At 62.9% G+C, this 27,876-nt stretch overlaps 1 protein-coding gene across 2 annotated transcripts; it reads right to left on the reverse strand.

Moving 5' to 3' along the window:
• Window positions 1-27,012, reverse strand: FLNC (filamin C). 2 transcript variants are annotated; one of them, XM_037167739.2, is made up of 48 exons: window positions 26,365-27,012; window positions 21,949-22,197; window positions 20,367-20,464; window positions 20,066-20,216; window positions 19,853-19,971; window positions 19,568-19,645; window positions 19,199-19,361; window positions 18,835-19,035; window positions 17,554-17,691; window positions 17,067-17,193; window positions 16,787-16,923; window positions 16,440-16,633; window positions 16,233-16,346; window positions 15,481-15,624; window positions 15,150-15,273; window positions 14,879-15,039; window positions 14,591-14,681; window positions 14,329-14,498; window positions 14,011-14,128; window positions 13,662-13,924; window positions 12,684-13,281; window positions 11,818-11,991; window positions 11,555-11,717; window positions 11,167-11,327; window positions 10,285-10,452; window positions 10,082-10,205; window positions 9,469-9,625; window positions 9,204-9,393; window positions 9,000-9,023; window positions 8,638-8,885; window positions 8,080-8,163; window positions 7,664-7,763; window positions 7,222-7,362; window positions 6,776-6,904; window positions 6,508-6,681; window positions 5,754-5,915; window positions 5,440-5,643; window positions 4,840-4,992; window positions 4,625-4,747; window positions 4,243-4,485; window positions 3,826-4,095; window positions 3,588-3,725; window positions 3,191-3,306; window positions 2,426-2,558; window positions 2,155-2,331; window positions 1,752-1,970; window positions 1,002-1,211; window positions 1-890 (listed from the first exon to the last, which is right to left on the reverse strand). In XM_037167739.2, the coding sequence occupies exons 1-48, from the start codon at window positions 26,717-26,719 to the stop codon at window positions 703-705; spliced, it is 8,166 nt and encodes a 2,721-aa protein (XP_037023634.2). In that variant the 5' UTR covers window positions 26,720-27,012; the 3' UTR covers window positions 1-702. The 2 variants fall into 2 exon arrangements, with proteins under 2 accessions (XP_037023634.2, XP_037023635.2); XM_037167740.2 differs by lacking the exon at window positions 8,080-8,163.
• Between the last annotated feature and the right edge of the window lie 864 nt (window positions 27,013-27,876).

Raw genomic sequence — 27,876 nt, forward strand, 5'->3', positions numbered from 1 at the left:
CTCTGCGACAGGCCGCACTTTATTTGGAGTTTTCCACCGAAGTGGCTCCCAGCTGAGCCACATGACATGTGCAAAAGTTCCCCCAGAAAGCTGGGCCTCGCAGTGTGTAAAAAAGGCCCCCCATGGGGCAGAGCTGTGCAACCATAAAAAAAAAAGAGAGAAAAATCTGTCCCCCAGGAAGCCTGGCAGGGATAGAAACTGCCCAAAGCCAGGCCACGTGCCAACACTGCTGCTGGTTCTGGGTCCTTTTTCTCCGACGATTGTGCTGCTTTTCCAAGTCCTTAATGCTCTGGGGTCACAGCCACCAGAGGGGCCGGGTGCAGTCCTCAGTGCAAGAAGGCCTGGCCAGCAGTGAGGTCTGGGGGTGCCCTCTCTCACACACGCAGGCACCCCCAGTGTGTGCTCCCCCACGAGCCTCAGCCTGCTGAAAACCTCAGGGCTCCCTTGACCCCCCGGAAGCCCCAGGCCGCCCTTATATCACATTCAGAGGGAGGGACGCTGCGCTGGGACAGACAAGGCCTCCAGCCCCTGGGGGCTCGGTGGGCTGAAGAGGCAGTGCCACGCGTTCCACACCCCGAGGGAGGTGTTGGTGGTGTCTGATTATGCACGTGTGCTTCTGGGTGTGACCCACTGGTGTGTGTTTATGTGAGTGTGTGTTTGGCCAAAGGTGGGGGCTGAGGCTGGGGGAGGCACTTCTGGGACTCAGGGCACGTTGACTTTGAAGGGGCTTCCGGGGACACTCTCGTCGCCCCACTTGACGATGAGAATGTAGTCCCCTTTCTCCTTGACGGTGTAGGTGACGTTGTACACCCGGTTGCCCACGTGCTTCACGTACACCTCCTCACAGGGGGTCTTGGGCCCGTGCACGCCCACCATCATCATGTTAGTGCCTGGAGAGGGAGGCGGGGAGGCTGGGTTCACATCGGGGGCCCTCACTGCCCCCCCGCCCCGTTCCCGTGCCCCGCCCACCCTAGGAGACCGCCCGTGTGCCCCCAGCGTGCCTGCTTTGCTGCAGTCCACGGTGAAGGAGTTCTTCTGGCCCACAAAGGCCTGGGACAGCCCCGGGCCCCGCGTCACCACCTTGCTGGCATCGGAGGAGAACTTGGGCACGGAGCCGTAGCTGGAGCCCCGGCTGGAAGACGACTTGGTCACCGTCTCCACCAGCACCGTGGAGGTTTCGTGAAGGCTGTGGCCTCCGGACAGCCGGGGCCCTGCAGGCAGAGTGGGGCAGCGTGTGTGGGTCGCAGGCCGTGGGCTCAGGGCCGGGGCGGCAGCACCCTGGCAGCACCAGCCCATCGCCAGTGAGCCTGGCTTGCAGTCACCGCGGTGTGTGCCCCCGAGGTCTGGGCCTCTGGTGGCTCTGCGCCTTGCCCGTCTGGGCTTTGACTAGGAACTCAAGTCCCAGAGGGAAAAGGAACACGTAGGTTCCAAAAGTAAAGCTTGCTAAATATTTACTGAGTTCTATCCTTCTGGAAGCCGAGAGGACAGAAAGCTAGGCTAGAGTGTGGAGGCCACACCGGGGTGAAGGTTAAACAAGTGATGGACAACTGTGAGGAGGGAGGATGTGACTTAAAAATGATTCTGCAGGATCCGCAGGTAGGGCACGGAGGATGGCGTGTGGGGTAGCCAGGCCCAGCTTATTCCTGATGACTTGACTGTGACGTTAGGGGCAGACTATGAGCCTGATGTGAATGGCCACCGGAGACATCCAAGTTGGGCTAGAGGGACCTCCCCCTACTCAGGGCACTCACCTGTGACTTTGGCCTTGAAGGGGCTGCCCACAATGTGCTGGGGACCACCGTACTTGATGGCAATGAGGTAGTTGCCAGGGGCCATGGGAGTGTAAGTGACCACGTGGCCCTCAGGACACTCCCGACAGTCCAGCTGTACCTTGGAGGGGCCGTCAATGGTAACAGACAGAGCCCCCGAGCCCGCATTCAGGGTGTTGACGATGAACTCCGATGAAACACCTGGGGGCCAGAGGCAGCAAGTTGTAGGCAGGAAGGGCTTACGGCCGCCAGCTGGGGTCCCCAGAGCGGGCCTGGGGAAGGACTCAGCTCCTCAGGACTATCTCTGCCTCTGGGGCAGGACAGTATGGGACCAGAGGCTGGGCACCCCAATATCCACCCATCCTTCCCAGCCCCGGGCACTCACCTGTCGTGCCCCCCTCGAGCCCAGGACCGTAGGCTGACACCAGGCCTGGGTCCCCTGCCTGGCTCTGCTCTCCAACACGGATCTTGAAGGGACTGCCAGGGATGTGTGCGCCATTGAACTTGACATCGATGGAGTGGACGCCATTCTCGTGGGGGATGAAGCGGATGGTGTGCTTGTCTGTGGGGCAGAGAGTTGTGGGTGAGCCTTTGCCCTTCCGTCTCCTGCCCAGAAGGCCCCAGCCCAGCTGGAGCAGCCAGGGCGGGGGGCTCACCACTGTCCAGCTCAGAGACATAGCACTCCTCCACCGCCCCTGAGGGCGTGTGCACCCTGGCGTCGATCACACCCCTCGCGCCGTTCAGCTGCACCGCAAAGGACGCTGGCTGGTTCACCTTGAGCCCTGTCTCCTGAGGATGACACAGAGGACACTCAGGCTCCTGGGAGGGTCTGGTGTGTTCCTCTCTGCAGCCTGGCACTGCCTCACCAAGCCCCGGCCTGGGGGCTCCCACCGCCATCCAGGCCGGGCCCCTGCCGCTGGCCCCACTCAGGCAGGCTCTCGACAAGGCTGACTGGGATTCGAGGTGGGGGCTGGTCTGTGGCCTCAGCATCCGCCTGCCAGCACCTGGGGCCACCTGGCTGTGTGGGGCACAGTAGGGGATGAGAGAGGGTGTCTCCTGTTCTGGCTGACGGGGTGACACCCAGACACTGTGCAGTGGGCCTGATGGCAGGGAAGCCAGTGCTGTGTGGGCTGCGAACAATAGTTGGCTCAGATAAGGAGCCAGAGTGTGGCCTGGACCGGCCTGGTGCCCGGCCTGGAGGAGGTGGGGAAGTGAGAGGGGCCCGGGGGGTGGGGCACGGGGTCCAGTTCTGGAGGGGTGATGAGGAGAGGCACAAGGGCTCCTGAGGCTGCTGAGTCCACCCTTGGGGGCAGCGGAGCTTCCTTACTATACAGACCCTCGGGGGGATGGAACGTCTAGCCCATCGCTGACCCCTGCCCTTCTCTCAGGGTGGCAGAGGGGCCCCACCCCCGGAAACACACCTGAAGGCTGGTGACGGTAAGGCGCCGAGCGTCATCCGACAGGGAAGCCACGGGCACCACGAAGGGGCTGTCTGGGATGTGCTCATCATTGAACTTGATGGAGACCTCATAGTCACCTGCGGAAGGGAGGCCAGTCAGCACAGGCCCCAGGACCTGCAGCAGGGGAGGAGCCATCCCCACCCCAGTCTCATCCCAGGACAGGCTCTTTGGGTTGGGGTGCGGCTCTGGAGACAGACACGCATTCCCGGGGTGTGGGGTGGAACGAGATGCGGCCCAGAGCCGGGCGCAGGGGAAGAGTCAGTGCTGTGGCCGCAACTGTCTTCTGCCCCATCAGTGAGCAGGAACCCATCGGAGAGGTCAGGCAAGCCCAGACCCCACCCCCATCGTGGACACCCACCGGGTTCCTGGACAACGTAGGAGACCCCGCAGGAGCCATCTTTGCGGTCCTCAAATGCGATCTCTGCCTTGCTGGGGCCTTCCACGGCAATAGACAGGCCCCCGGCGCCTGCTTCTCGGGTCCAGATGCTGAACTCGGCTGGAGACGAGGAAGCAGGGCAGGGGTGGCTCTTTAGCACCATCGCCGGTCCTGCTGGCTGCCCTGCCCCCACGTCTCCTCCTGGCCGCCTGCCTCTCACCTGGCACGCCGGCCACACCTCGTTCCAGCCCAGTGCCTCCAGCTCGCACCTTGTGGGCCCCGCCTTCACCCAGTGGCCCCACGGTGAACTGAAAGGGGCTGCCGGGCACGTGCTGGCCGCGGTACTTGACGGTGACCGTATGGGGCCCCATCTCCTGGGGCACAAAGCGCACACTGTACGCGCTGTCCTCCCCCTCGACAATCTCTGCGGCTTCCGTCTTCCCAGAAGGGCTGGTCACCTGTGCAGCCATGTCCTGAGAGCTGGCCTCACCTGCAGGGGTGGGAATCGTCAGGGTGACACTGAGGCTGCTCCAGGCCCTGCCCCCCCTCCCTCCTCAGTAAAACCCCCTCCTGCACTGAGGCCAGCCCTGGCTGGCTGGCCACACCCCATCGTGTCCCCAGGGACAGGCCTGCTCACCCTCCTGCTGCCTGGTGATGCTGCCAAAGGAGCCCAGGCGCTCCCGGCCCAGGAAGTCCCCGAAGACGGCAGGGAAGGGGTCTCCGCCGACCTGGGTGGACTCCTCCACCCGCACCTCGCGCTTAGTCTCCCCACCCCGCGTCTTGCTGATCTCTGTGCGCTCCGTGCGGGTGTACGTGTGGCTGCTGCGTGTGAAGGTGCGTGTCAGGCGCTCCTGGGCAGACACCATCTGGAACCAGTTCCCTGCAGGACAGACACGCGGTGCGGGTGTGGGGGTGCGGCAGTGAGAAATGGGGGAGCGGGACAGGGCACCCTCGGGCAGGCTCCAGGCCTGGAGGCCCACCCCACCCCCTGCCCTACCCTGTCCTGCCTCACACCTCACCTGGGATCTTGAGGTTGAGGTCGCAGGTGCTGCCGATGGTGGCGATGGAAGGCGCCTGCCTGCGCCGGGTGATGCTTTCCTTCATGCGGCCCTCACCCGTGACCTTCACTGTGAAGGGGCTTCCTGTAGGGACAGAGTGGGCGGGGCAGGCAGGTCAGGCCACCTGCCTTCAGCCTCCTGGCCTCCCACCGCCCGGCTGCAGCCCGGAGCCTCACCGGGCACGTGCTTGTCTGCAAACTTGATGTTGATAATGTAGGTGCCAGGTTCGGTGGGGCAGTAGGTGACTTTGCATGTGCCATCCTCCATGTCTTCACAGTTGATGTCCACCTTGCTAGGGCCTTCAATACTCAGCCCCAGGCCCCCATAACCTGGTGGGAAAGGAGACACATCTCCCTCAGCCCCTACCACTCACTGCCACGCTGCTCTCCCCTCCCCACACTGCAGGCTCCGTCTGGAACGGGCACACAAGGGCATGGTAACCGCTAAGGTAAGATGGCTCACTGGGAGGAGACATGGGCCAGGCACGGACCCAGAGGGCCAGGGATAGGCAGTCTGGGAAATGCCCTACGGGGAGGCTGCCTGGGTTCTAGTAGGCAAGGAGGAGACACACTCGTGACAGCTGAGCTTTCTCTTAACCAGAACTGGCAGGAGGACATTCACTTTCCCCTACGAAGGTCCCAGGACATGAATCCCAACAGACGCTGGCCAGGAAGTTCAGGGAGGAGGGGTGGCCACGGGGGCCCAGGCAGGAAAGAAGGAAGTGTCCTCAGTGGAGGCACCAGCTGACACAAGGGGTCTCTGGGGGCAAGACGCACCTGCATTACGAGTGTCCACGATGAACTCTGCCACCTGGAAGGTCTGTCCCTCGGAGAGGCCCTTGCCCCAGACCCGCACCTTGCTCGCGTCCCCGATCTCGGAGGGCCCCACCAAGATCTTGAAGGGGCTGTTGGTGACGTGCTTGCCACTCTTGCGCACGCTCACCACATGCTCCCCCACCTCCTTGGGGGTGAAGGAGATGCCTGTGGGGAGGTGGGGGTCAGACATGGAGCCCTTGGCGGGGAGGAGCGAGCCTTGCTGGCCCTTCTCGGGCCTTCCTCCTCCCGAGGCCCTTCCCGGGCCGCCCACTCACCAATGTGCCGGTTGGGCAGCCGTTTCAGCAGGCAGGGCTCCTCGTTGCCTGAGGGGGCACGGATGCTGGCGGTCAGCTGGCTCAGGTCACTCTCCGTGATCTTCAGCGACACATCCGTGGAGGTGCCCACGTTTAGCTGTGACGTTCTCATAGAATCGTCGCCTGGTGGTGCAGCAGAACTGTCAGGCAGCTGTGGCCTCCAAGCCGACCCTGCCCCCAGGGTGGGGGGCTCGAGAGGCCAGGCAGATCCCCCTGACTCGACAGACTGGGGAGTCCTCACACTCGGGGACGCCCGAGACCCAGGGGCTCAGTCTTCACTCACACACTGGCTGCCAATGCCTGTGGATGGGACCTGCACCCCGTCAGCCTGGAGATGCCTCAGTCCTGAACGGGTTAAATCCCTAGTTTGTGTATTTTTACCCTGAGCCACGGGCTCCGTGGGAACCAAACACTATACCAGACAACACAGAGAGCTGCTTAGCCTCTCTGGCCCCACTGGGTTTCCTCATCCATCAAAAGGGATTATCAATACCCTAACCTCACAAGAATCACTTCAAAGACTAAGCGAGGCGATGTGTTGTTTCAAAGCATCAGGGAGGTTGGCTGTTTCTCGCCTGCTGCAGAGAATAGAGCTCTTTGTCCAAAAATGGACTTTTCCACCTACCCTAAGGTCCCAGTGACTCCAATGTGTGAGGCGTGTGTCTGGCACGTGCCAGGTATGTGGCACGGGCTGCGTGTGCCCGTGCGCCCCCACCTGTGATCTTGGCCGTGAAGGGGCTGCCCGGGATGTGCTTGTCGTCGAAGCGCACGATGATGCTGTAGTCTCCTGGCGCCGTGGGCAGGTAGGACACGGTGCAGGTGCCGTCTTTGTTGTCCTTGCAGGTGATCTCCGCCTTGGATGGGCCCTCCACGGCCAGGGACAGACCCCCTGTAAGAGGAGGTGGGGCTGAGGTCAGAGGTCCTGCCCTCGCCCCTGCACCTGGATGGCCCCACCCCAGCCCCCTGCCTGCAGCTTCCCTCACCTTCCCCAGCATCCTTGGTGACAATCGTGAAGGTGGCCGGCTTGTTGACCATGCCATGGCTCAGGCCTGGCCCGTAGGCGCTGACGTGGCGGCTATTGATGGCATCCACATAGAACTGCAGGGGGCTCCCTGGGGTGGACAGAGAAGGCTGTGTTAGTAGTGAGGAGAGGGGCTTCCTGAGACCACCTCAGCCTCCAGAACCAACCAGCGGCCCCGTATCTCTGCCCAGAGGGGCCTGACTGCCTCCCACCAGGCTGTCAGCCTCCCCAGGGCCTGCCAGGGTATCTGCACACAGTAGGCACTTAATTAGTATTTGTTGAAAGAAGGCAAGTAAGAGTGAGCTTACTGCAGGTCACTCTTGGCCCGGCCCCGACTCACCGGGGATGTTGCCCCGTCCCCCCGCCCCCGTCTCGCCCCCGGGGATGTGGCTGCCCCCTCCTACTCACCAGGGATGTGGTTCCCGTCGTACTTGATCCCCATCTGGTGCAGGCCCTTCTCCGTGGGCGCGTACCTCACTGTGATGGTGCCGTCCTTGTTGTCGGTGATGTTGGGCCGCGCCGTCTTCCCAGAGGGCATCCGCACCTCCCCTGCCAAGCAGACCCAGTTACGCAGGGAGCCTCGCCTCCTCCTACCACGCCCCCACGTGCATCTCCCACCCCCAGCTCCTGCACAATCCCGCTTCCACCTCAAGGTCAGCACCAGCCCAGAGCGGTGGGATGAACCTTAACTGGGAGACAGAAGGCTTCAGTCTGAGTTCCAGCTCTACCCAACTTGCTACACGACCTTGAGGAGCTGACTTCCACCCTCTGGGCCCCAGTTTTCGTCTCGAAGATGAGGGACGAAGGTGCCCACCCCCGAGCCCTCATGCCTCGGCGCCCGGGGCAGTACCTGTGAGCTCCCCTTTCTGCACGGTGAAGGGGATGACCAGGTTGAAGGGCCTCAGCATGGACTCCATCGGCTCCACGGGCACCACCGGCTCCTCTGTGGCCTATGGCAGGTGAGAGGGAACTGTCATGGGCTGCAAAGGCCTGGGGAGCTTGGCCTGGGCCGTGACCGAAGTCAGAGAAAGTGAGGCAAGAACAAGAAGGCCAAGGGTGAGGCCAGAGGCAGGAGAGGTGCGTCAGCTGCAAGAGAAGAGGTGCCGCGCCCATCGCGGAGAGCCCTCTGCCCAGCCTGACCCCCGCCTGCTCCTCAGGATGTCCCCAAACCATGCCCAGCCCCAGCTGCTGAGGAATAGAAGAAATAGAGGTGGAGGAAGAGGAGGAGGAGGAGGGGGCGAGCTTGCCCAGTAGGGGCAGCAGTACCCAGCGTGTGGGGTAGGCGCTGGGCCGGTGCAGCTGCTGTAGCACTTCGGGGGGCTCCTCCACATGGGGCGTGGGGTCACAAGCCTGGGAGGCAAGGCACAGAGAGCTCAGCACGGGGAGGCCAGCCCAGCCGCTCCAGTGACCAGGTGCCCTCTCCGAGAACGATCCCAGGACCTGAAAGCCTGGGCTGGCCCTGGGTCAGGATGGGTGTCTATCTAGGGTTCTCTAACCTCTGGAGGGCTTTACCATCTTATAGGGCCACCACGGGGACACGGGTGGGGACAGTGGGCCCAAGGGTCAGACAGGAACATGGGGAGTTCCTCCAGAGAGAGCTGACCGATGCTCGGAGGCCCAAGGCAGGGCCGTGCTCACCTCCGAGGTCGGGAGGCTGCAGGAAGCCAAAGGCTGGACTCTGGACCACTCCGGGCCCAGAATCCTTCAGGCGTGGGGACAGGTTCTGGCATTCTCTGCTGTGTCTAAGAGGGCCCAGCCCACCTCCCCAGCTACCGGCCCGCCTCCCCAGCTACCGGCCCGCCTCGCTGCAGCCACGGCACTTACCAGCACGTGGAAGGGGCTGTTGGGGATGTGCTCGCCTCCGAAGCGGATGGTGATGACGTACTTGCCCGGCTCGGGCGCCGTGTAGTAGATATCGAAAGTGCCATCGTGGTTCTCAACCACGTCCACGTCCAGCTCTGCCCCATCCGGCGTGGACACCGTGCACGTCACCTTCCCCTTGCCCGCTGCCTTGGCGTCCACGGTGATCACCGTCTCCTCCCCGATCTGAATGCGGGGGCCCAGGCAGGCACCTGTCACGCAGAAGAGCCCTGTCAGGGGCCGGAGGGGAAGGTGCCCCGCCCCACTCTGTTCCCAGCTGCCCCCCCCGCAGCCCGCAGCAGGAAGAGAAGAGACAGGGCACTCACCCAGGCCGTGGCCTCCGATGGACACTGGAAAGAGAGAAGAGTGTGAGGCTGTGAATCACTCGGGAGGGGAGAGTGGGGGCAAGGGTGTAGGAGGGCCGGGCTCTTGGACCAACAACAGTCCTCGGCCGACTGGGCCAGGGACTTGGGAGAGCTGTGGGGGTGCTGGACAGTGGGCAGGGGCCAAGGAAGCAGGTACATGCCCACCTGTAACGAGGCACTTGCTGGCGTCCCCAGTGGGAAGGGCGTGGATGCGGAAAGGTGAGTAGGGAATCTCGTCGCCACCGTACTTGATGGTGATGGTGTAGCGGCCACTCATGTCTGGCAGGTAGGACACGGTGTACGTGCCATCCCCATTGTCTCGGATGTTGGCTTTCTTGGGCTTACCCTCGGGGTCCTGGGGGAGAAGCGGAGGTCAGGGCCTGCCTGTGCCCAGAGCCTGACCCGGGAGGCGGGCTAGGCACGGACTCACCAGAATCTGGACGGTGAGCAAGCCCTCCCCAGCATCCCTGGCATCGATGGTGAACTCCACGGGCAGGCTGGCGGGGATGCCGGAGGCGTTGAGGCCGGGGCCGCTGGCCCGCACCTTGCTGGCATCATGGGCTGGAAGCACCTTGATCTTGAAGGGGCTTGAGGGGCAGAAGAGATGGACAGTTGGTTAGGAGTTGGGAGGGCACCTCCCTACAGACATGAGCAGGAGGGATGACTTCTTGGGGTAGGGAGGAGGGGCCAGTTCCCAGGAGCCAGAGCTTATCCTGGGTCTTGTGAAAAGGTCCCTGGGATGCCCTTGACAGAGCCTGAGCTTTCTCCACCCAAGAGAGAGGAGGGTGCAGAGGCTGCCTTCTCCTGCCTCCGGCCATTTCCCAGGCGCTGATTTTGTGGCTGCATGCTGGGAAAGCTGAGCCTGAGGAGGGGCACTGGGGGCTGTGCCGCCCCCCCCCCCCGCCCCTTGGCAGAGAAGATGGGGAGGGGCTGAGACAAGTGGGCCGGGTGCTCCCCGGGGGCCCAGCAGTGGCCTGCGGGTGTGGCCCTGGCAGGGGCTCCCAGAGCTCGGCACCACGTGGGGGCCCAGAGCTGGTCCTCACCTGCGTGGCACCTCCTGGTCAGCGTACTTGACGGCTACAGTGTACGGCCCATCGGTGGCAGGGGTGTAGTGGACAGTGTGGGTGCCATCTCCATTGTCACGCACCTCCACAGGCTCAGCCACACCTGGGCAGGGGAAGCAGTGTCAAGAGAGCCTCTGACGCCCTGTCCCACTTCTCTCCACCCTGCCCCAGACACCGCATACCTGTGGGACCCAGCACGGCCACCTGCAGCGGTGCTCGGCCAGCTTGGCTGCAGTCCACCGTGAAGGTCTGGGGTACCCGGGCCCTGACGCCGGACCCCAGCCCTGGTCCCGAGCACTTCACCTTCCCAGGGTCTACCACATCCTTCACCGGCACCCGGAACGGGCTCCCTGTAAGGAGAAGGCCATCAGCCCCTACCCACCTGCTGGGAGGGTCCCTTACACTGAGGAGCTGAAAGAAGGCCTCCCTGCCTTTGAAATGCCCCAGGAGGCCAGAGCGACCTGTGCCGATGCGTCAGAGCTTGCTAAGAGATGTCGGACCTTGCTAAGAAGATGTAAACAAGGATGAATAAATCGGGCTGCAGGCTGAGGCTGGGCAACCCTCACTCACTTAGACCACAGGCCTGAAAGAAGCCTTCCTAAATTAATAAAAGGTTAAAAGAATATATTAAGAAGATAGTGCATTTTTGGTAGAGTGAGGTTAGATATAGAGGAAAACACGCCCAGTTTCAGCTGGCCCAAGGTCTGCAGTGACTGCAGGCCTGAACTGCCCGAGTGGCTAAGCCCACAGGAGCGCAGGGGTTCTCGGCTTTACAGAGTGAGAGGGTGCAGGCTGTCCTCACCGAGCCACTGTGTCTGAGAGACCGAACCCACAAGGTCTGGTGCCCCAGGCAAAGGGCCAGGGTGCCAGGGTTGGGCCTCTGGGAGCGAACTGGAGGGGCGTTCCCCCAGCAGCATCCAGCGCCCACGCCAGCCCCGTCCTCATGAGCCGGGCTCACGGCCATCCTGCTCTGCGGATGAATCTGCACATCTGACTTCCCTGCAGGTTCCTGCCCTGAGCAGGCATCCTCCGCCCTCGGGGAGCCACCCGCCCGCTCTGCACACCTGGGATGGGCCGTCCCCCGAAGGTGATGTTGACGTCGTAGTCCCCGGCGGTGAAGGGGATGTACTCCACCGTGCAGCTGCCGTCCTTGTTGTCCTTGCAGGACATCTTGGCTTCTGAAGGGCCCTCAATGGCTAGGCCAAGGCCCCCAGTGCCGGCTCCCCTGCAAGAGGACAACCCCCATCAGCTCTGGTAGGACCAGAGAGTGGGGTGGGGGGATGGGAAGGGTGGGGGAAAGAAAGCCACTGAGGGCCCAGCTGATCTGGACACTTGGGGGAAGTTTGCTCCCTGGTCACCCTTGACGGGGAACAGGGATGCTGGGGTACCCACAGGGGACAGGACCGGGGTGGCCGCAGCATCAGGGTCAAAGTTAGGAAATGGGGAGGATACCTGGTTTCCACGGTGAAACGGTTGGCTTTGTTGACCAAGCCACCCTCCAAGCCCGGGCCGAAGGCCCTGACTCGGGTTGGGTCACAGCCCTCGGTCACGCCCACGCGGAAAGGGCTCTTGGGCACAGGTACGTCATCGTACAGCACCTCCACCAAGTGCACACCTGAGAGCAGCCACACGGAGCGGGTCAGGGCGTGAAGGCCCACCAGCCAGGGAGTGCTGGGATCGGGCCCCTGCCGCCCCCACCCAGCCGGGCCCCTCACCCTCTTCATAGGCCGTGTACTGCACTCGGTAGGTGCCGTCACCGTTGTCCGTCACGTAGGTGTCCGTCTTGGCCCCCGAGGGGTTGAGCACTCGAGCCGTCACGTGGTTCCCACCCGTGGCTGTCAGGGATCTTGCGTCCACAGTGAACTCAGTGGTCACCTCACGCAGGACACCTGGGTCCCAAGAGAAAATAGCTCAGGGTGGGCTGGGGGCAGCCTTCGTGGAGTAGCCAGTCCCCGCCACTCCCCAACTCCCAGGCCGCTCCTTCTCAGCCGGAGCTCCGCCACCCCTGCCCCTGGAGCTCCAGGCCGCCTCCCATGGCCCCTGCCTTCACCCCTTTCATCATACAGTGACACTCTGCTCCCATCCGTCGTCACCAGCCCAGGCTGCGGGCCCCTCAGAACAGGTCACAGTCCCCCAGCCCTCTGTGCACACTTCTACCCTCGCACCAGCCCAAGGTGCAGCCCTGGCAGGTGGTACTGCAGTCACTGAACTGAGCCCAACTGTCTCCTGACTCTTGCCATCTCTACCCCAAAGGGTCCTTCTGCACCCTCTGGAGCAGGGTTCTCAGCGTTTTCAGATCAGGGTCCCCTTAAGCTGATGAAAGTCGGGGATCTGCCCCAGAAAAACACCCACGGGCAGATGCAGTTGTGTCGTAAGCGCAGAGGCAAAGCTCCACGCCCTGCCCTTGCCCTTGGCTCTTCCTCTGGGGCATCTGAGCCTAAGGACTCCAGGGCTGCCCACAGCCCTCCCTTCACCCCATGTTGGCCCCTTCAGCCCTCAGCCCTGCTCCCTCCCTCCCGTTGACTCCCAGGCTCCCCGACCAGTGAGGGAGCCAGCTCCTGGCTCCTTCTGTCTCACTCACCATGTGGCTCCACCCCAGGGCCCGAGACCTTGATGCCACTGGTGTCCACAGCAGGCTGCACGTGGACGCGGGTGGGGAATTTGGGAACCGGGTGCCCGCCGTACTTGATGGTAATCGTGTAGGTGCCCGGGAAGGCGGGGCTGTAGGTGATGTGGTAGGTGCCGTCGGCGTTGTTGTGGATCAGCACCTCAGCCTTGACGCCGGCGTCCGACAGGATCTCGATGGTCAGCTCAGCCTCGCCCGCCTCCGAGCAGTCCACAGTGAAGGTGGCGGCCTCGCCAGCCTTGCCGCGCTCCAGGCCTGGCCCACTGGCCCGCACCTTGCTTGGGTCAAACACGGGCTGGATGGTGGCCTTAAAGGGCGAGCCGGGAATGTGGGCTTCGGCAAATAGGATGTTGATGGTGTACTCGCCCGGCTCTGTGGGCAGGTAGCTGACAGCGCACGAGCCGTCGCCATTGTCCTGGCACTCGATCTTGGCCTCGCAGGGGCCCTCCACCGTCAGCCCCAGGCCACCTGTGCCGGCCCCCTTGGTGTCAATGGAGAAGGGTGCTGGGGTGCCCACCAGCCCGCCCTTGAGACCAGGGCCGTAGGCACAAACCTAAGAGAGAAGCAAGTACGTGGTCTCTCAACACCTGGCCTCTTTCCTGCACGGCTCCCCACCCAGCCCAGTGCCCTCAGCTGTAGCGGCTACTGCAGACTGAGTCTGTACGACAGTTCCAAGCGAGGAAACAGATGCAGAGAGATGAAATCATTTGTCCGGTTAGTGGATCTGGGACTCGAGCCCAGGTCTCATCCAAGGCCAGGCTCCAAATAACCGAGCTCCCTCAAAGGCAGGACCTGGAGTGGGGGTAGCCTGGGCCCCGGGTCCTCGGCTGTGCCACCCCAGGACCTACGGCCCCCGGCCTCTGACCTCTGACTCATGTCTTCCCTACAAGCAAGCACCTGACCCCCAGCTCCAATCAGCCTTTATCTCCTCACCTTGGAGGGGTCAGGAGGCAGGACACCCTCCACGGCAAAGGGACTGCCGGGCACTGGGTGACCATCGTAGGTGACGTCCACCTTGTAGGGCCCCTCCTCGGGGGGCATGTAGCGCACGGCCTGGGCTTCAGCTCCACCTCCGGGCTCCAGCTTGCAGGGGATGGGTCGTCGGGAGGGCGAGGTCATCCGCACGTCCAGCTGGCCCTGACCGCCAGCCCCCCGCGTGTTCACGGAGAACGCCTGCTCTTGCCCAACGGCCACCTCTGCACGGAGGGCAAGAGACCCCGTGAGCCCAGGCTCCACCCACCTCCCAACACCCCTCGCTCCGGGCGTCTCTTGATCTACTTACTGCTGTTGAGGCCTTGAACTTTGACTTTGCTGAGGTCCAACGGGGGTGCCACATTTACCACAAAGGGGCTCTTGGGCACAGGGTCCCCGCCATAGGTCACTGTCACTGCCATGTTGCCCTATTGGGTACAATAGAAGGTCAGACTGGTGGCACAGCCAGTGACACAGCCTGGTGACATGCCCTTGGCCGATGAGGACCTGAGGCTCGGAGATCCATAGTGAGAGAGGGGGAGGCAGGACTGGGTCTGTGAGACTGGAGGGAGGGAACCCAGGACCTGTCGGCCAGGAGGGGCGGGGCCAGGGAGAAGGCGCAACTCACCTGCTGGACCGCCGTGTACTTGACAGTGTAGGAGTAGTCGTGGTTGTCGATGATCTCGAAGTCCCGCACTGCCTCGCCCTTCGCAGCCCCAGCGAAGTGTACGTCCAGCTTGGCCTTGCCGGCTCCCTTGGTCAGCACCGTGAAGTGAGTGGGCTTCCCAACTTCCACACCTGGGGAGCCCACCCCAAGATGACAGTGAGGACCTGGAGGACACCTAACTCCCACCCAGCCAGCCTCGCTCAGTCCCTGCCTGGACACCCACCTGTGCGGTTCAGCCCAGGGCCCTCGGCCTTGACCTTGCTGGCATCATGGGATGGATCCACCTTGATGTGGAAGGGGCTGGCAGGGATCTCCTGGGTGGAGAAAAGACTCGGTCAGGGTGGGCAGCCTCTGAAAGAGCCCCCATTGTTTCCTCCGAGGCATCGCACGTGCCCGATCAGACTGCAGAGTCGCCCCCACCACCCTCGGCGACAGCAAGTCAGCTGCCAGCTCAGCCTCGGGGGGCAGCGTGCGGGCCGCTGGCGACTGCCACAGACTGCGGGTGGCGTACCTGGTTGGCAAACAGCACCATGATGGTGTAGTGGCCAGCCCCTGGGGGTGTGTACTTGACCGTGAAGGTGTCATTGTCATTCTTGATGATGTCAAAGTCGATGTCAGCCTCTGCAGGGCCCACCACGCCAGGGGCGCATTTGATGCCAATGCTCACGTCACCTGGGGAAGGCAGGCACAAAGCCGTGAGCCGGGCAGCTCCGCGACCTTTCCCGACCTCTGGTGCCATGAGCTCCACCCCCACCCCCACCGCACCCCCAGTCTGGGCGAACCTTGCCCCGCCTCGCTGCAGTCCACGGTGAAGTAGGTGGGCTCGTTGGCCTTGAGACCGGTCTTCTCCACACCAGGGCCGTACACCTTCACCCGCTCGGGGTGGCTGCCCTCTCCCACGTTCACCTGCGGGGAGGGGTCAGAGCTCGGCGCCGTGTCCTTCCTCCAGGCCCATCCCCCTCCCCGGCACTCTGTCCGGTCTCAGCTTCTTTGAGGGGGCCTTGAGGTGGGGAGTGGTGACAAGGGTCCAGGGACCGGCCACATCCTGGGGCTCCACCCTCCTTGTGAGGCCCCCGGAGGTGGGCAGGGCAGGGCAGGGCGAGGAGGACATACCCGGAAGGGGCTCTTGGGCACGTTGACGCCTCCCCAGGAAATGATGATGGTGTGCTTAATGGGCTTGGTGGGCACATAGGAGCAGCGGAAGGTGCCATCGCCATTGGGGATGACCTTGATGTCAATGGGGCAGCCATCGGCGTCCTGTGGGCATTACCAAGCCAGGTTCTTAGAGGGCTCAGGCCTCCTCAGAGCACCGGCGCCCTCTGCTGGCTCCGGGCTGTCCTCCAGCACAGCCAACACAGTCTCCCCGCCAGTCCGCCGGCCACAGGAGCCTAGTACCACATGCTCTGGTGGCCACGGTGCGCTCTGGGAGCCAGGAGACCCGGCTCTTGGCCATCTGCGCAGCCTGGCCTCCCTCCCAGCCTAAGTCTCTGAAATGTGTTGGCAGGAGAGAGGCTGAGCTAAATCAATGCTCCTAAAACTGAATAATGGGCTTTTGAAAGAACAGTCATCCTCCTGGACCCAAGAGTATGTTTCTCACCCGCCAGGGGCGAATGCAAACCAGTGTGAGAAACTGACTTGGGAAACTAATGTCTTACTCTATCAAGTCATCTTTTAATTACATTATTAATATAAAATATGTTTTTAGTGAAGTATGCTTTTAAGATGATCAGTAAGAAAACACAATAGTTAAATTTTTTCATGGTTTTATGGACCAGTGACAGTCAGTCTTGTGATGCACCTGTCTCCACCCTCCCAGGGCCCCTGTCCAGAACCGCGACAGGCAGTGAGGTCGGGCGATGTCCCACCTGGGCATAGAGCTTCAGGTCTCCCTTGCCGGCTGCACGGGCATCAATGGTGAACTCTGCCGGCTTGTCCACGATGCAGCCAGTGGGCTCTAAGCCGGGTCCAAAGGCCTTCACCTGAGCAGGGGCAAGAGAGGGAGGTTGGGTTGGGGACAGGAAGAGGGCCCGCCGATCCCCTCCCGGGCCGGCACACTGGAGGTTCGACCACACCTTGTCTGGGAAGCAGTCCGGTGGGGCTGGCTGGATGTGGGCAATGAAGGGCGAGTCTCGGATGTCCTCGTCATCACAGATGACATGCACGGCGTACTCCCCGGGCTCCGTGGGCCAGTACCGCACGTCGCAGGAGCCGTCCCCCTTGTCATCACACTCAATCTTGGCCTGCGAGGGTCCCTCGATGGAGAAGCCTGGGCGCAAGGTGGAGAGGGTCAGAGGGCCCCAGAGGCAGCTCGGACACCCTGCACTCCCCCAGCACCCCCTCCCCGGGGGTCCCCATGTCCCACTTCTGTCTCATCCCGACATGCCCCAGCATTCCCACCTGCTGCCACCCAGTCACTTACCCAGTGTCCCCACCTCCGTGCCAATGGCCTCCACCACAAAGTCGGCTGACTTGCCCACCTGGCCAGTTTCCAAACCGGGACCCCAGGCCCGCACCTTCTGCGCCCCTGCTTCTGGGCTCACCTGGACCTCAAAGGGGCTGGGTGAAGAGGGAGCCAGTGTCAGCACCGGGAAGTACCCCGCCAGAGCTACACCTCCTTTGTCCCCTCGGAGCCCCAGGGAGCCAGCACCCTTCTCCACTCTGAGGGCCTGGGCAGGAAGGCGGGGGTCCATGGTGCCTACCTGCGGGGGATGGCATAGCCGCCCCATGTGATGGTCACCACGTACTTCCCGGGCACCGCGGGGCAGTACTCGCACTCGAACACACCGTCGCCAGCCTCCCGCACCTTCACAGGCTCCTCTGTGCCCTCTGAGGAGGGGGGGGGAAGCAGGAGTCAGCAGTGTGTGAGCCCCAGTTCTTCCACCCCCCCCCTTGTGACGCAGGTCTGGCAGAAGGAAGTTTCTCCACGGGCACAGCCGCACGTCGGGCAGGGCCCTGTGCCATCCCCGTACATCACAGCCCAGTGAGCACCCACAGTGGCACTCTGGGAAACTGAGGCAGAGCAGCACCCGTTGCCTGAGGTCTCCCAGTGCCTGTGCTCAGGGTCTGTCTGGAGTCTCTCCCAGGTTGCGTGGTGCTGACGGTCAAGGCTCTCGGGGATGCAGGGCCACTGGCCTCCTTCCTCCCTGTCACCCCACCCCCTCTCCGGCTCTGGGCCCTGGCACTTACTTGGCCCCTTGACTGTGACTTTGAGCTCTCCGCTGCCAGCACCCTTGGTGAACACCTTGAAGTCAGCCACCTCTTTCACACGCACGCCCTTGGGCTGCAAACCCCGGCCGGAGGCACGGCAGGCATTGGGGTTACAGGCTGGGGAGCAGAGAACAGAGGAAGTTGGGGTGCTGAGGGGTCCTGGTTGGAGACTCGTGCCCCACCTCACAGGCTTCCTGACCCCCTTACGAGTCCTTGCCTCGTGCAAGCCTTTCCCGTGTCCCTGGTGCCCCACCAGAGTTGGGCTGCCGGGAGCCATGCCAGGAGAGGAGCGGCCACGGGCCCCCGTGAGGATCCTTCTAAGAAACCCTTCCTGCTGGGCGCTCAGAGTCAGCGCTGCTTGGGACAAAGGCATGGCAGCGCCCGGGCTGACAGTGGTGTGAAGAGACCGAGGCGGGCCTTTCGCCCACCCCAAGGCTGCCCACCTACAGCCTTCTCCGAGCTGCCAGAGCAGCTTCGGAAACTAAGTCACTGAACCCTCGGCGACACCGTGGAACAAGACCGGTCCACACAGCACGACGCCTGCCCCAGGCCACAGCAACGCATGGCACTCAGCCTGCCACTGAACACACAAAATGACGGAACCCACAGAGCGCCGAAAACTAGTCAATGTGTGACCCAGGCCCTCCGGCAACACAGGCAATAACACGGAACCTGTGATAAGACAGGTCTTGTCACAGAAAGCATCAGGCAAGTGGCAAAGACACATTTCTGCACAGAATGCAGGCAGCAGCGTGGGGCTGAGGCCTGGCCGAGAATGTCATGGGCGGCGGGTCGTTCCGTGTGGCCCAGGCCCACCTCTGCTAGAGTACTGACGCAGCGCCTCTCTCTGGGCCCGGTGGTGACCCGCGGGCACAGAGGGGGTGAGGGGTGGCAAGGCCCCTCTGAGTGGCAGGGAGAGAACCACCTGAGGGCCTGGGCTGCAGTGCTCCCCAATATGTCCCACCACACGGCCTTATCGCTCCCCCCTCAGTCCTTCGGGGGGGGACCCCCCTGGTGTCTTTCACTGTGGTGTCCTGACTGTCCTTGGGGACCGGGACTGGAAGGACACGAGGAGGATGAGACCTCCCCAGAGCCCCGCCCTGGCTGTTCCTTCTGCCCTTTTGAAGCCTCCTGCTGGCTCCCCACCCAGCCCTGGATTTAGTGCCTCGCTCCCCATAAATCCTCAGACCCGGAATTCAGTGGCAGTTCTGCCTGTGTCCCGGCCTCGGCGAGGGCGACTGTGGGGAGGGGGGCCCTCACCTTCTGCCACGTGCACGGGGAAAGGGCTGCGGGTGATGGGGGCGCCGGCGAAGGCCACGTGCACCGTGTGCGGCCCCTCCATCACGGGCCTGTACGTGCAGCGGAACGTGCTGTCACCCTTGTCCTCCAGGGCCACCTCCACTGTGTCTCGCCGGCCCTGCGGGTCCACGATCACCACAGCAACGTCGCCAGTGCCAGCCCCTGCCGAGGACAGAGGCCGTCAGCCCCGCACTGGACACGCGGAGCTGCTTGAGGATCCCTCGCCCTGAGACCACGCACGCCTCCCGGCTGGGACCCCGCCCCAGTCCCCCCTCCACACCCACAGTGAGGGGCTGCCCTCCCGACCCCCGAGGCCCATCCTTACCCGCAGTGTAGATGTCAAAGTAGGTGGGTTTGTTGGCTACGTTGCCCACGGGCTCCAGGCCAGGGCCGCGGGCCGACACCTTATTGGCATCCCCCAGGGCCATGGCCACGTTCACCTCAAAGGGGCTTCGCTCGATGTTCTGGCCAGCAAACAGCACAGTCACCTAGGGGTCAGGGGGTCAAAGGTTAGCTTCTAGAGGAAAGCAGTTCTGAGAAGGGGCGGTGAAGGGGAAGAGCAGAGCCAAGGAGGGAGGGAGGCGGGTGGCTGGTGCCCTGGGGGTGGGCTGTGAGCTGAGAGTGGGGTCCACTCTGCGGGAGCCCAGGATGTGAACGGAAAGTGGGGCACAGGGGCCGGCTTGTGGAGCGTTACCTTGTGCAACCCAGCGACCTTGGGCACGTAGGAGACAGCGTAGGTTCGGTCCTTGTCATTGTTGGGAACCACCTTGGCCTATTGGGAAGAAAGCAGATTGGGAGTCACAGTGGCTGCCGTTTCTCCCGACTCCACAGTGCCTGGTGGCTCCCGTGGCGAAGCTTCCCCCACCCTCCCCGTGGCACTGGCTCTGGCAGTTGCTTGCAGGCCTTTCCTGCTGTTGGCCTGTGGCCTCTGGTTCCAGTGTCACACCGATCCCTCTTATCTGCAGTGGCCTCACCGTACCTCCTCGGTGTGGCCCTCGGGATCCTCGATGTAGACCAGCACCTCGCCCACGCCGGCGTCCACGGTCTGCACGGTGAAGTGGGCGGGCTGCAGCACCGTGTTGCCGTGGGGCTCGATGCCTGGGGGCGGACGGCAGAGGCAGGGGACTTAGTGAGGGCCTGCCCAGCGGGCCCGCAGCCGACCGGGGAGGGCCGGCGGGCGCTGCACACGTACCGGGCCCATAGGCGATGGCCTTCTTGGGGTTCAGCTGCTTGGAGCGAACGGGGGCGCCAGGTTTGAGCTTGGCCTTGGGGAACTGGGACAGGTAGGTCATGACAGAATGCTCATCCACGTTGGGGTCCACGATCTCCTCAGGGGCGATCACCTGCCACAGGAAGGAATGGAATGACAGGGTGCCCTCCTTACCTGGCAACTCGGTTCCCCCCCACGCCCCGACCACGCAGCCTTACACGCCCGACCTCCACCGCTGGCCCGCCTGTCCCCTTGCTCTTCCCCGGCCCACACCCGAGTGTACCTGGGGCACCCCGAGCCAGTCGTCCGCCTGCTGCATGGCCTCCCGGGCATTCTGCACGGGTTGGTTGGGGTCCCAGGCGGCCCAGTCAGGGCAGAGGCCTGCAGAGACGGGGGAGGGAGACCACGATGGGGGGCAGCAGTCAGCCAGAGGCACGGCATGTGCTCTTCCTTTTTCCTCACACCTCCGCCCACCACCCGGGTTCTGGCTGGCCCCGACCCGTGGCTCACGTTATGCTCCACGGCTGGGGTGCCCATCGCCGTTCAGAGGCAGGCAGCCCTGCCTGGCACCAACAATGAGGCCTTTCTGTCCTGGCTGACGCAGCCTGGCACCAGCCCTCCCGCCGGCCTCCTGCCTGCCCAGGCCCCAGAGCAGACCCTGAACACCAAACCCCTGGGAGGGCACCTCTCCCGGCCCCTCCACCTCATTCTGCCTCAGGGCAGACAGAGGTGATCCGAGTCTGTCCCATGCGTGCCTCTGACCCACCCCCTACCAGGTCCCCTCCCAGCTGCCCCGAAGTCCTAGGTCTCCAAGCACTTCTCACATCAGCCTCAGGGCATAAGACTCCCTCTCCTTCCTAACTGCCCACTTGGGGAAACTGAGGCACTGAAGACCCTGTGGGGAGAGGATCAGTATTTCTCTAGGGTCACCCAGAACCCAGCTGTTCTAACAAAAGGAGTGCTGAGGTAGCCCCAGATCACTCCCGAGAAGGGGTGCAGGCGTAAGGGGTGCTTGGCCTAGGCTAGACCTGGAGGAGGGGAGGTGATGCGCACTGGCAGGGAGGGGCCAGCTCCAAGGCCAGAGTCCACGACTGGCTGGAACAGTTGAGCTCACTGCTGGCAGCCATACCAACTTCGGGCAACGGCTCAGCAGCTGGGAATTGCCTCCCAGGCTGCTCCTGTCTCCGCCCCCCACCCCCTGCTCCCCAGCTGACCCCAGGCAGCGAGAGGATTCTCCCAAGGGACCATGGTTTCTCTGGAGGGAAGAAGACCTATCTTCTCAGGAGATGAAGGTCAGAAAGGGAGCTGCACAAGGGCCAGGGCTCCAGCTGTGCAGCCTTGCTCTTCTCTTGGGCCCTGAGCTACCCCCACCTGGCCGGGTCAGGGCCGGGTCACCTGCCACTGGCGGTCCCATGCCAGCCTCAGCCCACATAACTCCACGCCTCAGCCTTCTCAAAGCTGTCCCAGGGTCTCACAAAGAAGAGCCTTCTCTGGGTCTAACTCCTGGGCTTCTGGCTACAAGTTCCAACCCATTTCCCTCCTCTCAGGTCAGCGAGAGCAGTGCTGTGGGGCAAAGCAGTCCCCAGAGCGGGAGTTGAGGCCCCGGGCTCTAGACCACTTCTGCCACGGATAAGCTGTGTAGTCCTGGACAAGTCACTGGCCCTCGCTGGACCTCAGTGTCCTTGTCTGTAAAATGAGGGGAATTTGCTTCTCCAGCAGGCTGGAGAAGGGGGCAAGCCCCACGGGCGGTCCTGAGCCCCCAGGCCTGAGATACGCATTCTGACCACCACAGGCCTCAGCACGGCCAGCTCGCCCCAGCTCTCCTCCCCGGCTAAGGGATCCATCATGCTGGCTGGCCCACTCACCGGGGGCACAGTTGTCCACCAGGGCACCAAGAGCTTTGCCGTCCTGCCAGTCGCGGTTGAAGTTGGTGATGGGCAGCTGTGGCACCTTGTTCTGGATCCAGCCGAGCAGACGCTGTTTGGGTGTCTGCTTTCGGGCATCCTCATCATCCTCATCTTCCCACATGGGCATGGAGATGGAGTAGTGCAGGATCAGGGTCCAGATGAGGCCCAGGATCAGCTTCAGGTTCCCGTCCACGATGGCCTTGCTGTCTGCAGAGCAGGGAGGCCAAGTTGAGCTCCGAAGGCCCACCCTCGCTGCCCGGACCCCTGTGCTTCCACAGAGCCGTCCTTCCCCTGCCTCCTATTTCTGGAACCTAGTCCCTTCTGCAAGACCCAGCCAGGAGGCCAAGCCCTTTATCCTTAACTGTCCCTCCCTTTTCCCTTCAGAGTGAGGCTGCCTCCCGGCGTGTCCCCACTGCAGGTCCCCGTGCCTCTGTCCCAGCACCCAAGGGGGTCTCCTGTCAGGCTGCAGACATCCATGCAGTTATCTGGTGTGTAAGTCTTTTGGGGGCAGATGCTGCTTTGTTCTGTTTCATTTTTCAAAGTTGTTCAGAGGTCTGCTTGTCGTACCACAAGCTGCACATGCTACAGAGCACAACTGGATAGGCCTTGACAACCTGCGCATCGCCATAAGATGATACTAAACACACCTTCCCACCAAGTGTCCTTTGTGGCCCCTTTGCACTGACCCCTGTGTCATCCCTCCCCCTGCCCTTCCTTGTCCCTCCTTCCCAGGCAGCAACTGAACTGCTCTTGATCACTACAGATCAGTTTGCATTTTCTAGAATTTTACACGCTTTTTTGTCTGGCCGCTTTCACTGTGGGCAGTGTGTTTTGTGTCTCCGCACTCCGAGCCCAGAACTTAGTGGGGTCCAAATAATGCTTGGATGAATGAATGAGTGTTTTACAAACTGACATTGGAGAGTGGGACCCACCTGGTTCCATCCGAATTGTTCTCTGAAGGCCCTGAAAGGCTTTCGGAACAGAGTTCTAGGAGGAGGGAAGGTGTGCAGAGCGCATGCTCTGGTAAGGCTCGAAATGGTGTTATCAAACGCTGGGGTCCAGTGAGATCTCACAGGAGCCACGAGAAATGTCACTCGTGTGGACACAAGTCTCAGGAGATGAGACTCCCCACCCATCCCCTCCTTTGAGAAAAAAGATGGACCAGAACTGCTTCCCCATTATTTGGGGGAGAGCTTAGTTTCCCTTTAACAGCTGGAAAGAAATATCCAGGAACAGGGGGTGGTCTACAGTATAGATCTTTGGAAACCAACTTATTCGTAAAAGATGATGCAGGCCTGGAATCCGTCAGCGTTCCTGAACTCTGATTTTAGGAGGATGGGAGGGGGCGGAATACTCAGCCTTGTTTACTGGTGTTGCCTGGCAGATGGGAAAGGGTGGGGTGGGAGGCACCCCTTATGCATCTTTTCCCGTCCCTCTCTAAATCTTGGGGGGTAGCCTTCAGAGACCGAGGGCCTGAGGCAACCCCAGCAGCCCCACCCCAGCCCCACCTGCCCCCCAGTGGGGGACTCCAGCCTCTCATTCCTTCTGGCTGAGGGCTCTGGCCCCCTCGGCTCTCCCACCCTTTCACTGATTCATCCTTCCTTCCCCAGCAGCTCCCTGGCCCGCCCCCTGTCCCCTGGCTCCACTGCAGCACAATGGTTTGGCAGCTTTCAGATTCCATGACACATTCACTCCCGGCCTCCCGGTGCTCCAGCGCACTCCCTCTCAAACACACAGCCCACTGCACCTCACAGTCCTGACGCTCGGTGCCCAGTGCCCGCTAGCCTCCAGAGTCGGTGCTTACAGAAGTGCTTCTGGCAAACTGGAGCCAGATCTCGGGGAGGGAGGCCTGGAGGCTGCTGGGTTGGAGGGCTGAAGGTGGGGGTGGGGAGGTGGGGGGAGGTCATTCATATTTGCTGCAGGAAGAGGTTTCTCCCCAGTAACTGGCTATGGGCCAGGCAGCAAGTGGTCCGCTGTGCCTTGGGGCAGGAGAGGGGTGGGTCTAGAATCCTGCTCTGGGATCAATGACCTTCCTCTCCCTCCCGTCTTCTGAGGCCAAGCAGAGGAGAGGACTCGGTGCAAGCCGGGCTTCCTCCCTTGTCCCCACCAAGCCACCACATCCTTGCCTGCCTAGGGATACCCCAAAGGGGTGGGAAGAGCCTGACAACCAGTCCCTGAAGCAGCCCCAGGCCCCAAATAGAGGGGGAGGAGGGGGGCTGGGCGAGGGAGGTGCCGGGACAGCTGCTGTCCCCTCCGGCCCCTCCCTTGGCTGTTGGCTCAAGGAAAAGGAATAGCAACTGGGGAACAGCTGCAGGACAGAGCTGCCCCGTAGGTCTCTTTGTTCGGAGGGGCTGAGGGGTGAGGGGACCTGGGATAAGTGCAGGGGGAAGGGGAGAGTGGGGTAAGCAGGGCACACAGCTCCTTCGACCCTGGCTGAATAAACCCGCCTTGAGGTGGACTTCTCAGCACCCACCCCACTCCTAGAAAGGAAAGTGGGGAGTCTTTTTGACCCTCCTCCCAGGCGCCCACAAGCCACTCAATTTCGGCCTTGAGACAGTGCCCAAAGGAGGCCCCCAAGACAGCTCCTTTCCGCCACTAAGGAGAACAGAGGGGACCAGAGGAAGCAGGATGCTGCCCTGGTGGGAAACCCCTTCCCATCTCAGGTTCAGGCAGCCCCTGCCGCCTGTGCCCCCTCCCTCCGCCCTCAGCCTCGGGCCCAGCAGCTCAACTGCTGACAGCTTATCTCATCAGAGCGAGTGAGCCACTTGGCCCAAACCGGGAATGGTTCTCTTCCTCTCAGCGAGAACCCAGGCGCTTACTGCCCGCCCCCAAACCAGCTTTTGCTTCTTCCCCCTCTACTCTGAGCCGGCCCCTAAACCGTGGAGCCGCAGCCAGGCACCGCCAGGGGGGAGGGGAGAGGTGCGCTCAGGAAGGATGAGGCCTGGAGTGGGGTGGCTGCCCCGCCGCGGGGAGGGGAGGAGGGCTGCACAGTTTCCTGTGAAGTGGTGGCGAGGCCCCAAGCTCTCTGGAGACCCCACCTGGGACAGCTTGTCCGTCAAATCCCAGAGTGCAGGGGGGGGGGTGACACCCCCCCAACACACACTCTCACTTAGCCCTCAACCCCACAACACACACACTGGGGCCCCTCCCCCACTCCCGTCCTCAGGCTTGTCCTTCTGGAAAGCTCAGAGACATCTGCTGTGTCACGAAGGCAGGGCTATTTCCAGGCCAGAGCGGGTGGGGTGGGGGGGCAGTGTTGGGGCAGGAGGGAGTAAGGCCTAGAGAGGGGACTGGACAGGGCAAAGGGCCCCGATTGACCTCAGCTGCTAATTCAGGAGATCTAGAGATGCCCTGAGGGAGAGGAGAGGTAGACAGTCAACAGTTCTCTGGAGTAGTTTCTGGGACGGCCTGGCAGGGGAGGCAGCTGACCCCACGTGAAACTCCTCCCCTGGGGTCCCAGGGAGCCAGTCTCAAGGGTCGCTTTCCTGTAAATCACAGCAGGACTCTTAAGAGCTCATGACAGGGGTAGGGGGTCTTCCCTAGGCCCCAGCAAGCAGGGAAGAGCTCGGGTTGTGAGGGGAGGGGCGATCTTTGGCCACTCGGGATCCAACCTTGGCCTCTAGGCTCCCAAGCCTAGAGTGTCTCCCCACCCCCACCCAGCACAGACACACCTTCCAAATCTGGTTACACTCAATCACTTCCTTCTACAGGCCTTCCCCTCCTTCCCTTCGGCGCAGACCGTTAGCTGCAGCCAATCCCGGCTTAGGGGCCGGGGCTGGGGCCCGGCCGACCTGCCGAGCCCCCTCCCCGGCAGGCTGAGCGGAAGGAGGACAGGCGGGGGTTAAGGCGCCCGCGCTCGCTCAGTGCCTTTTTAGGTTTCTGAGACTGGGCCCTCCCTGCCCCGGCCCCCGGGCGTGATCCCAACTGCTGAACAGACGCGGGCCACCGGCTCTCCCACTGCGTCAGAGCCCCAGGGTCCGCAGTGACGGGGATCTGCCTTCGGCCCGCTCCTCGCCGTGGAGCGGCTGGGAGGCCGGGAGGCCGTTGCTTTGTTTGGGGGGAGACGCCCCCAGTGATCAGTAACGTGCACTGGTCTTGTCCTCTTAAGCACGGCTGGGATCGCCCGATAGCAGGAAGGGTTACAATGAATAGAGGCAGGTCAGCGGGAACACACAGTGAGACTCCGGACCCCCGTGGTCCCCAGCACGCGCCCATCCCACGCCGCCGCGCTGCGAGGGGCGTGAAGGCAGAGTCTGGCACCGGTGCCAGGGAGCCGCCCTCCGCCCTCCCTCATCTCCCTGCGCCCACCGGCACCTGTGTCCCCCGTCCCCCACCAGCTAGCCCGGCCTTGGGGCACTCCCCGCCCACACTGACCGATGGACACGAGCTTGATGTGCTCGCGCTCGAGGAACTCGAGGGCCACGGACACGTTCTCCAGCTTCATCTGGCGGAAGTTGGGGCGCGGGTGGAACTTGCGGTACATGCGTTTCTGGCTGAGCACCTCGAGCAGCGCGATGAGGCGCAGCCCGTCGCTGAGGTCGCGCTGCAGGTCGTTGAGGCGCTTGCCCACGCACTTGAGGTGCTCGTTGCACCAGCGAGTGAAAGTGTTCTGCTGGATCTTCTTCCACGGGGCGTCCTCCGCCAGGTCCTTCTCCGTGGACGGCATGTCGTCCGCCTCGTCGCCCAGGCCGAGGCCCGGGGCCTCGGAGTAGCCGCTGTTGTTCATCATGCCGGCGGGGGCCGGGCCGGGGCTGGGGGCGCTGTCGGGGCGGCGGCGGGACTCGCGGGCCGGGCGGCGCGGCTCTCAACTTCTCTCGCGCCCTTGGCCGGCGGGACTCGGCGGGACTCGGCGGGACTCTTCGCTCCTTGGCCGCGCGCGCTCTCGCTCTCGCTCCCTTTGCCTCCAGGGGCGGAGCGGTGCTCGGGAAGTGCCGGCCGGACCTGGGCAGTGGGTTTAAGAAGCCCCCGGGCCGCGCTCCCCCCGCCGCGCTCGCGGCCCCCGGGTCCACGTCAGAGCGCCGGCCTCCCAGGAATGCCGCCCGGCCCGCGGGTGGGAGCCGCACCGAGTCCGGCCGCCCCGCCTCCTCCCTCCCCTCCCCCACGCGGCCCCAGCAGCCTTGGGGGCGGGGGAGGGGGCTCCCGCCTCCTGCCCAGGGGGGCTGGTCCCTGGGGCGCAGCGCTGGAGAGGTGGGGAGAGTAGAGCTGGAATCGGGGGGAGGGCACCCGACACCCCAAAGGTCAGCATTGCCAGTCACATATGAAATAGACCCCCTCTAGGTAGTTCGGGACGAAGGAGATCGATGGGAAAACTGAGGCCAGTGGTTAAGGCAAAACACACTCATCTGGTGTTGACAGAACTTTATGGATGAGTTGGTGTCGGAGACGCTGACAGGGCCTGGGAGTTTGGCGCCTAGCCCAGAGTGTTGTCCACCTGCGGACAGGGACAGGGAAGGCGAATGTGCCTGCTGTGTGGAGGCGCAATGACAGGAAGCAGGGACACTGCCCAGGCCAGTTAGGGAGAAGGCTCAGCGGGGGCGGGAATGCTCTGTTTTACAGGCAGAAAAGCCTAGTTTGAAGCCCAATTCCAGGGTCGCAGGAGAAGGATCGAGGCTGCCCCTGACTCAGTGTCCCTGTCAGTGTCCCTGTCACCAGCCCGTTTAGCCTCATCTCCTCAGAATGAAGCTGAGCTCAGGAAAAGAGAACCCAGTGAGTCACACTGTGCCGTGCCCCCCCCCCCAACAAGTCTGAGTCAATGAAGGCGATGAGAGGGAAAGGAGAGACTCTGACCCATTGTACCAGGGAGCCCCCTGGGCAATATGCCCATTTGGGCCACAGGGCAGGTCCTTCCAGTGGAAGGGAGAGTGAGCCAGACAGAGACAGGGAGAG

This window comes from Artibeus jamaicensis, unplaced genomic scaffold (genome assembly GCF_021234435.1).
Source record: "Artibeus jamaicensis isolate MK-2021 breed Jamaican fruit bat unplaced genomic scaffold, CSHL_Jam_final scaffold_3307, whole genome shotgun sequence".
NCBI classification, from domain to species: domain Eukaryota; kingdom Metazoa; phylum Chordata; class Mammalia; order Chiroptera; family Phyllostomidae; genus Artibeus; species Artibeus jamaicensis.

Excerpts from the sequence above, each read along its gene's own strand:
- FLNC (XM_037167739.2), bottom strand. The coding sequence starts at position 26,719 with ATGATGAACAACAGCGGCTACTCCGAGGCCCCGGGCCTCGGCCTGGGC. Across the intron at positions 10,206-10,284 it reads GGCCGTGCTGGGTCCCACAG|GTGTGGCTGAGCCTGTGGAG; the intron begins GTATGCGGTGTC and ends TCCCCTGCCCAG. Across the intron at positions 1,212-1,751 it reads CTTCAAGGCCAAAGTCACAG|GGCCCCGGCTGTCCGGAGGC; the intron begins GTGAGTGCCCTG and ends CTCTGCCTGCAG.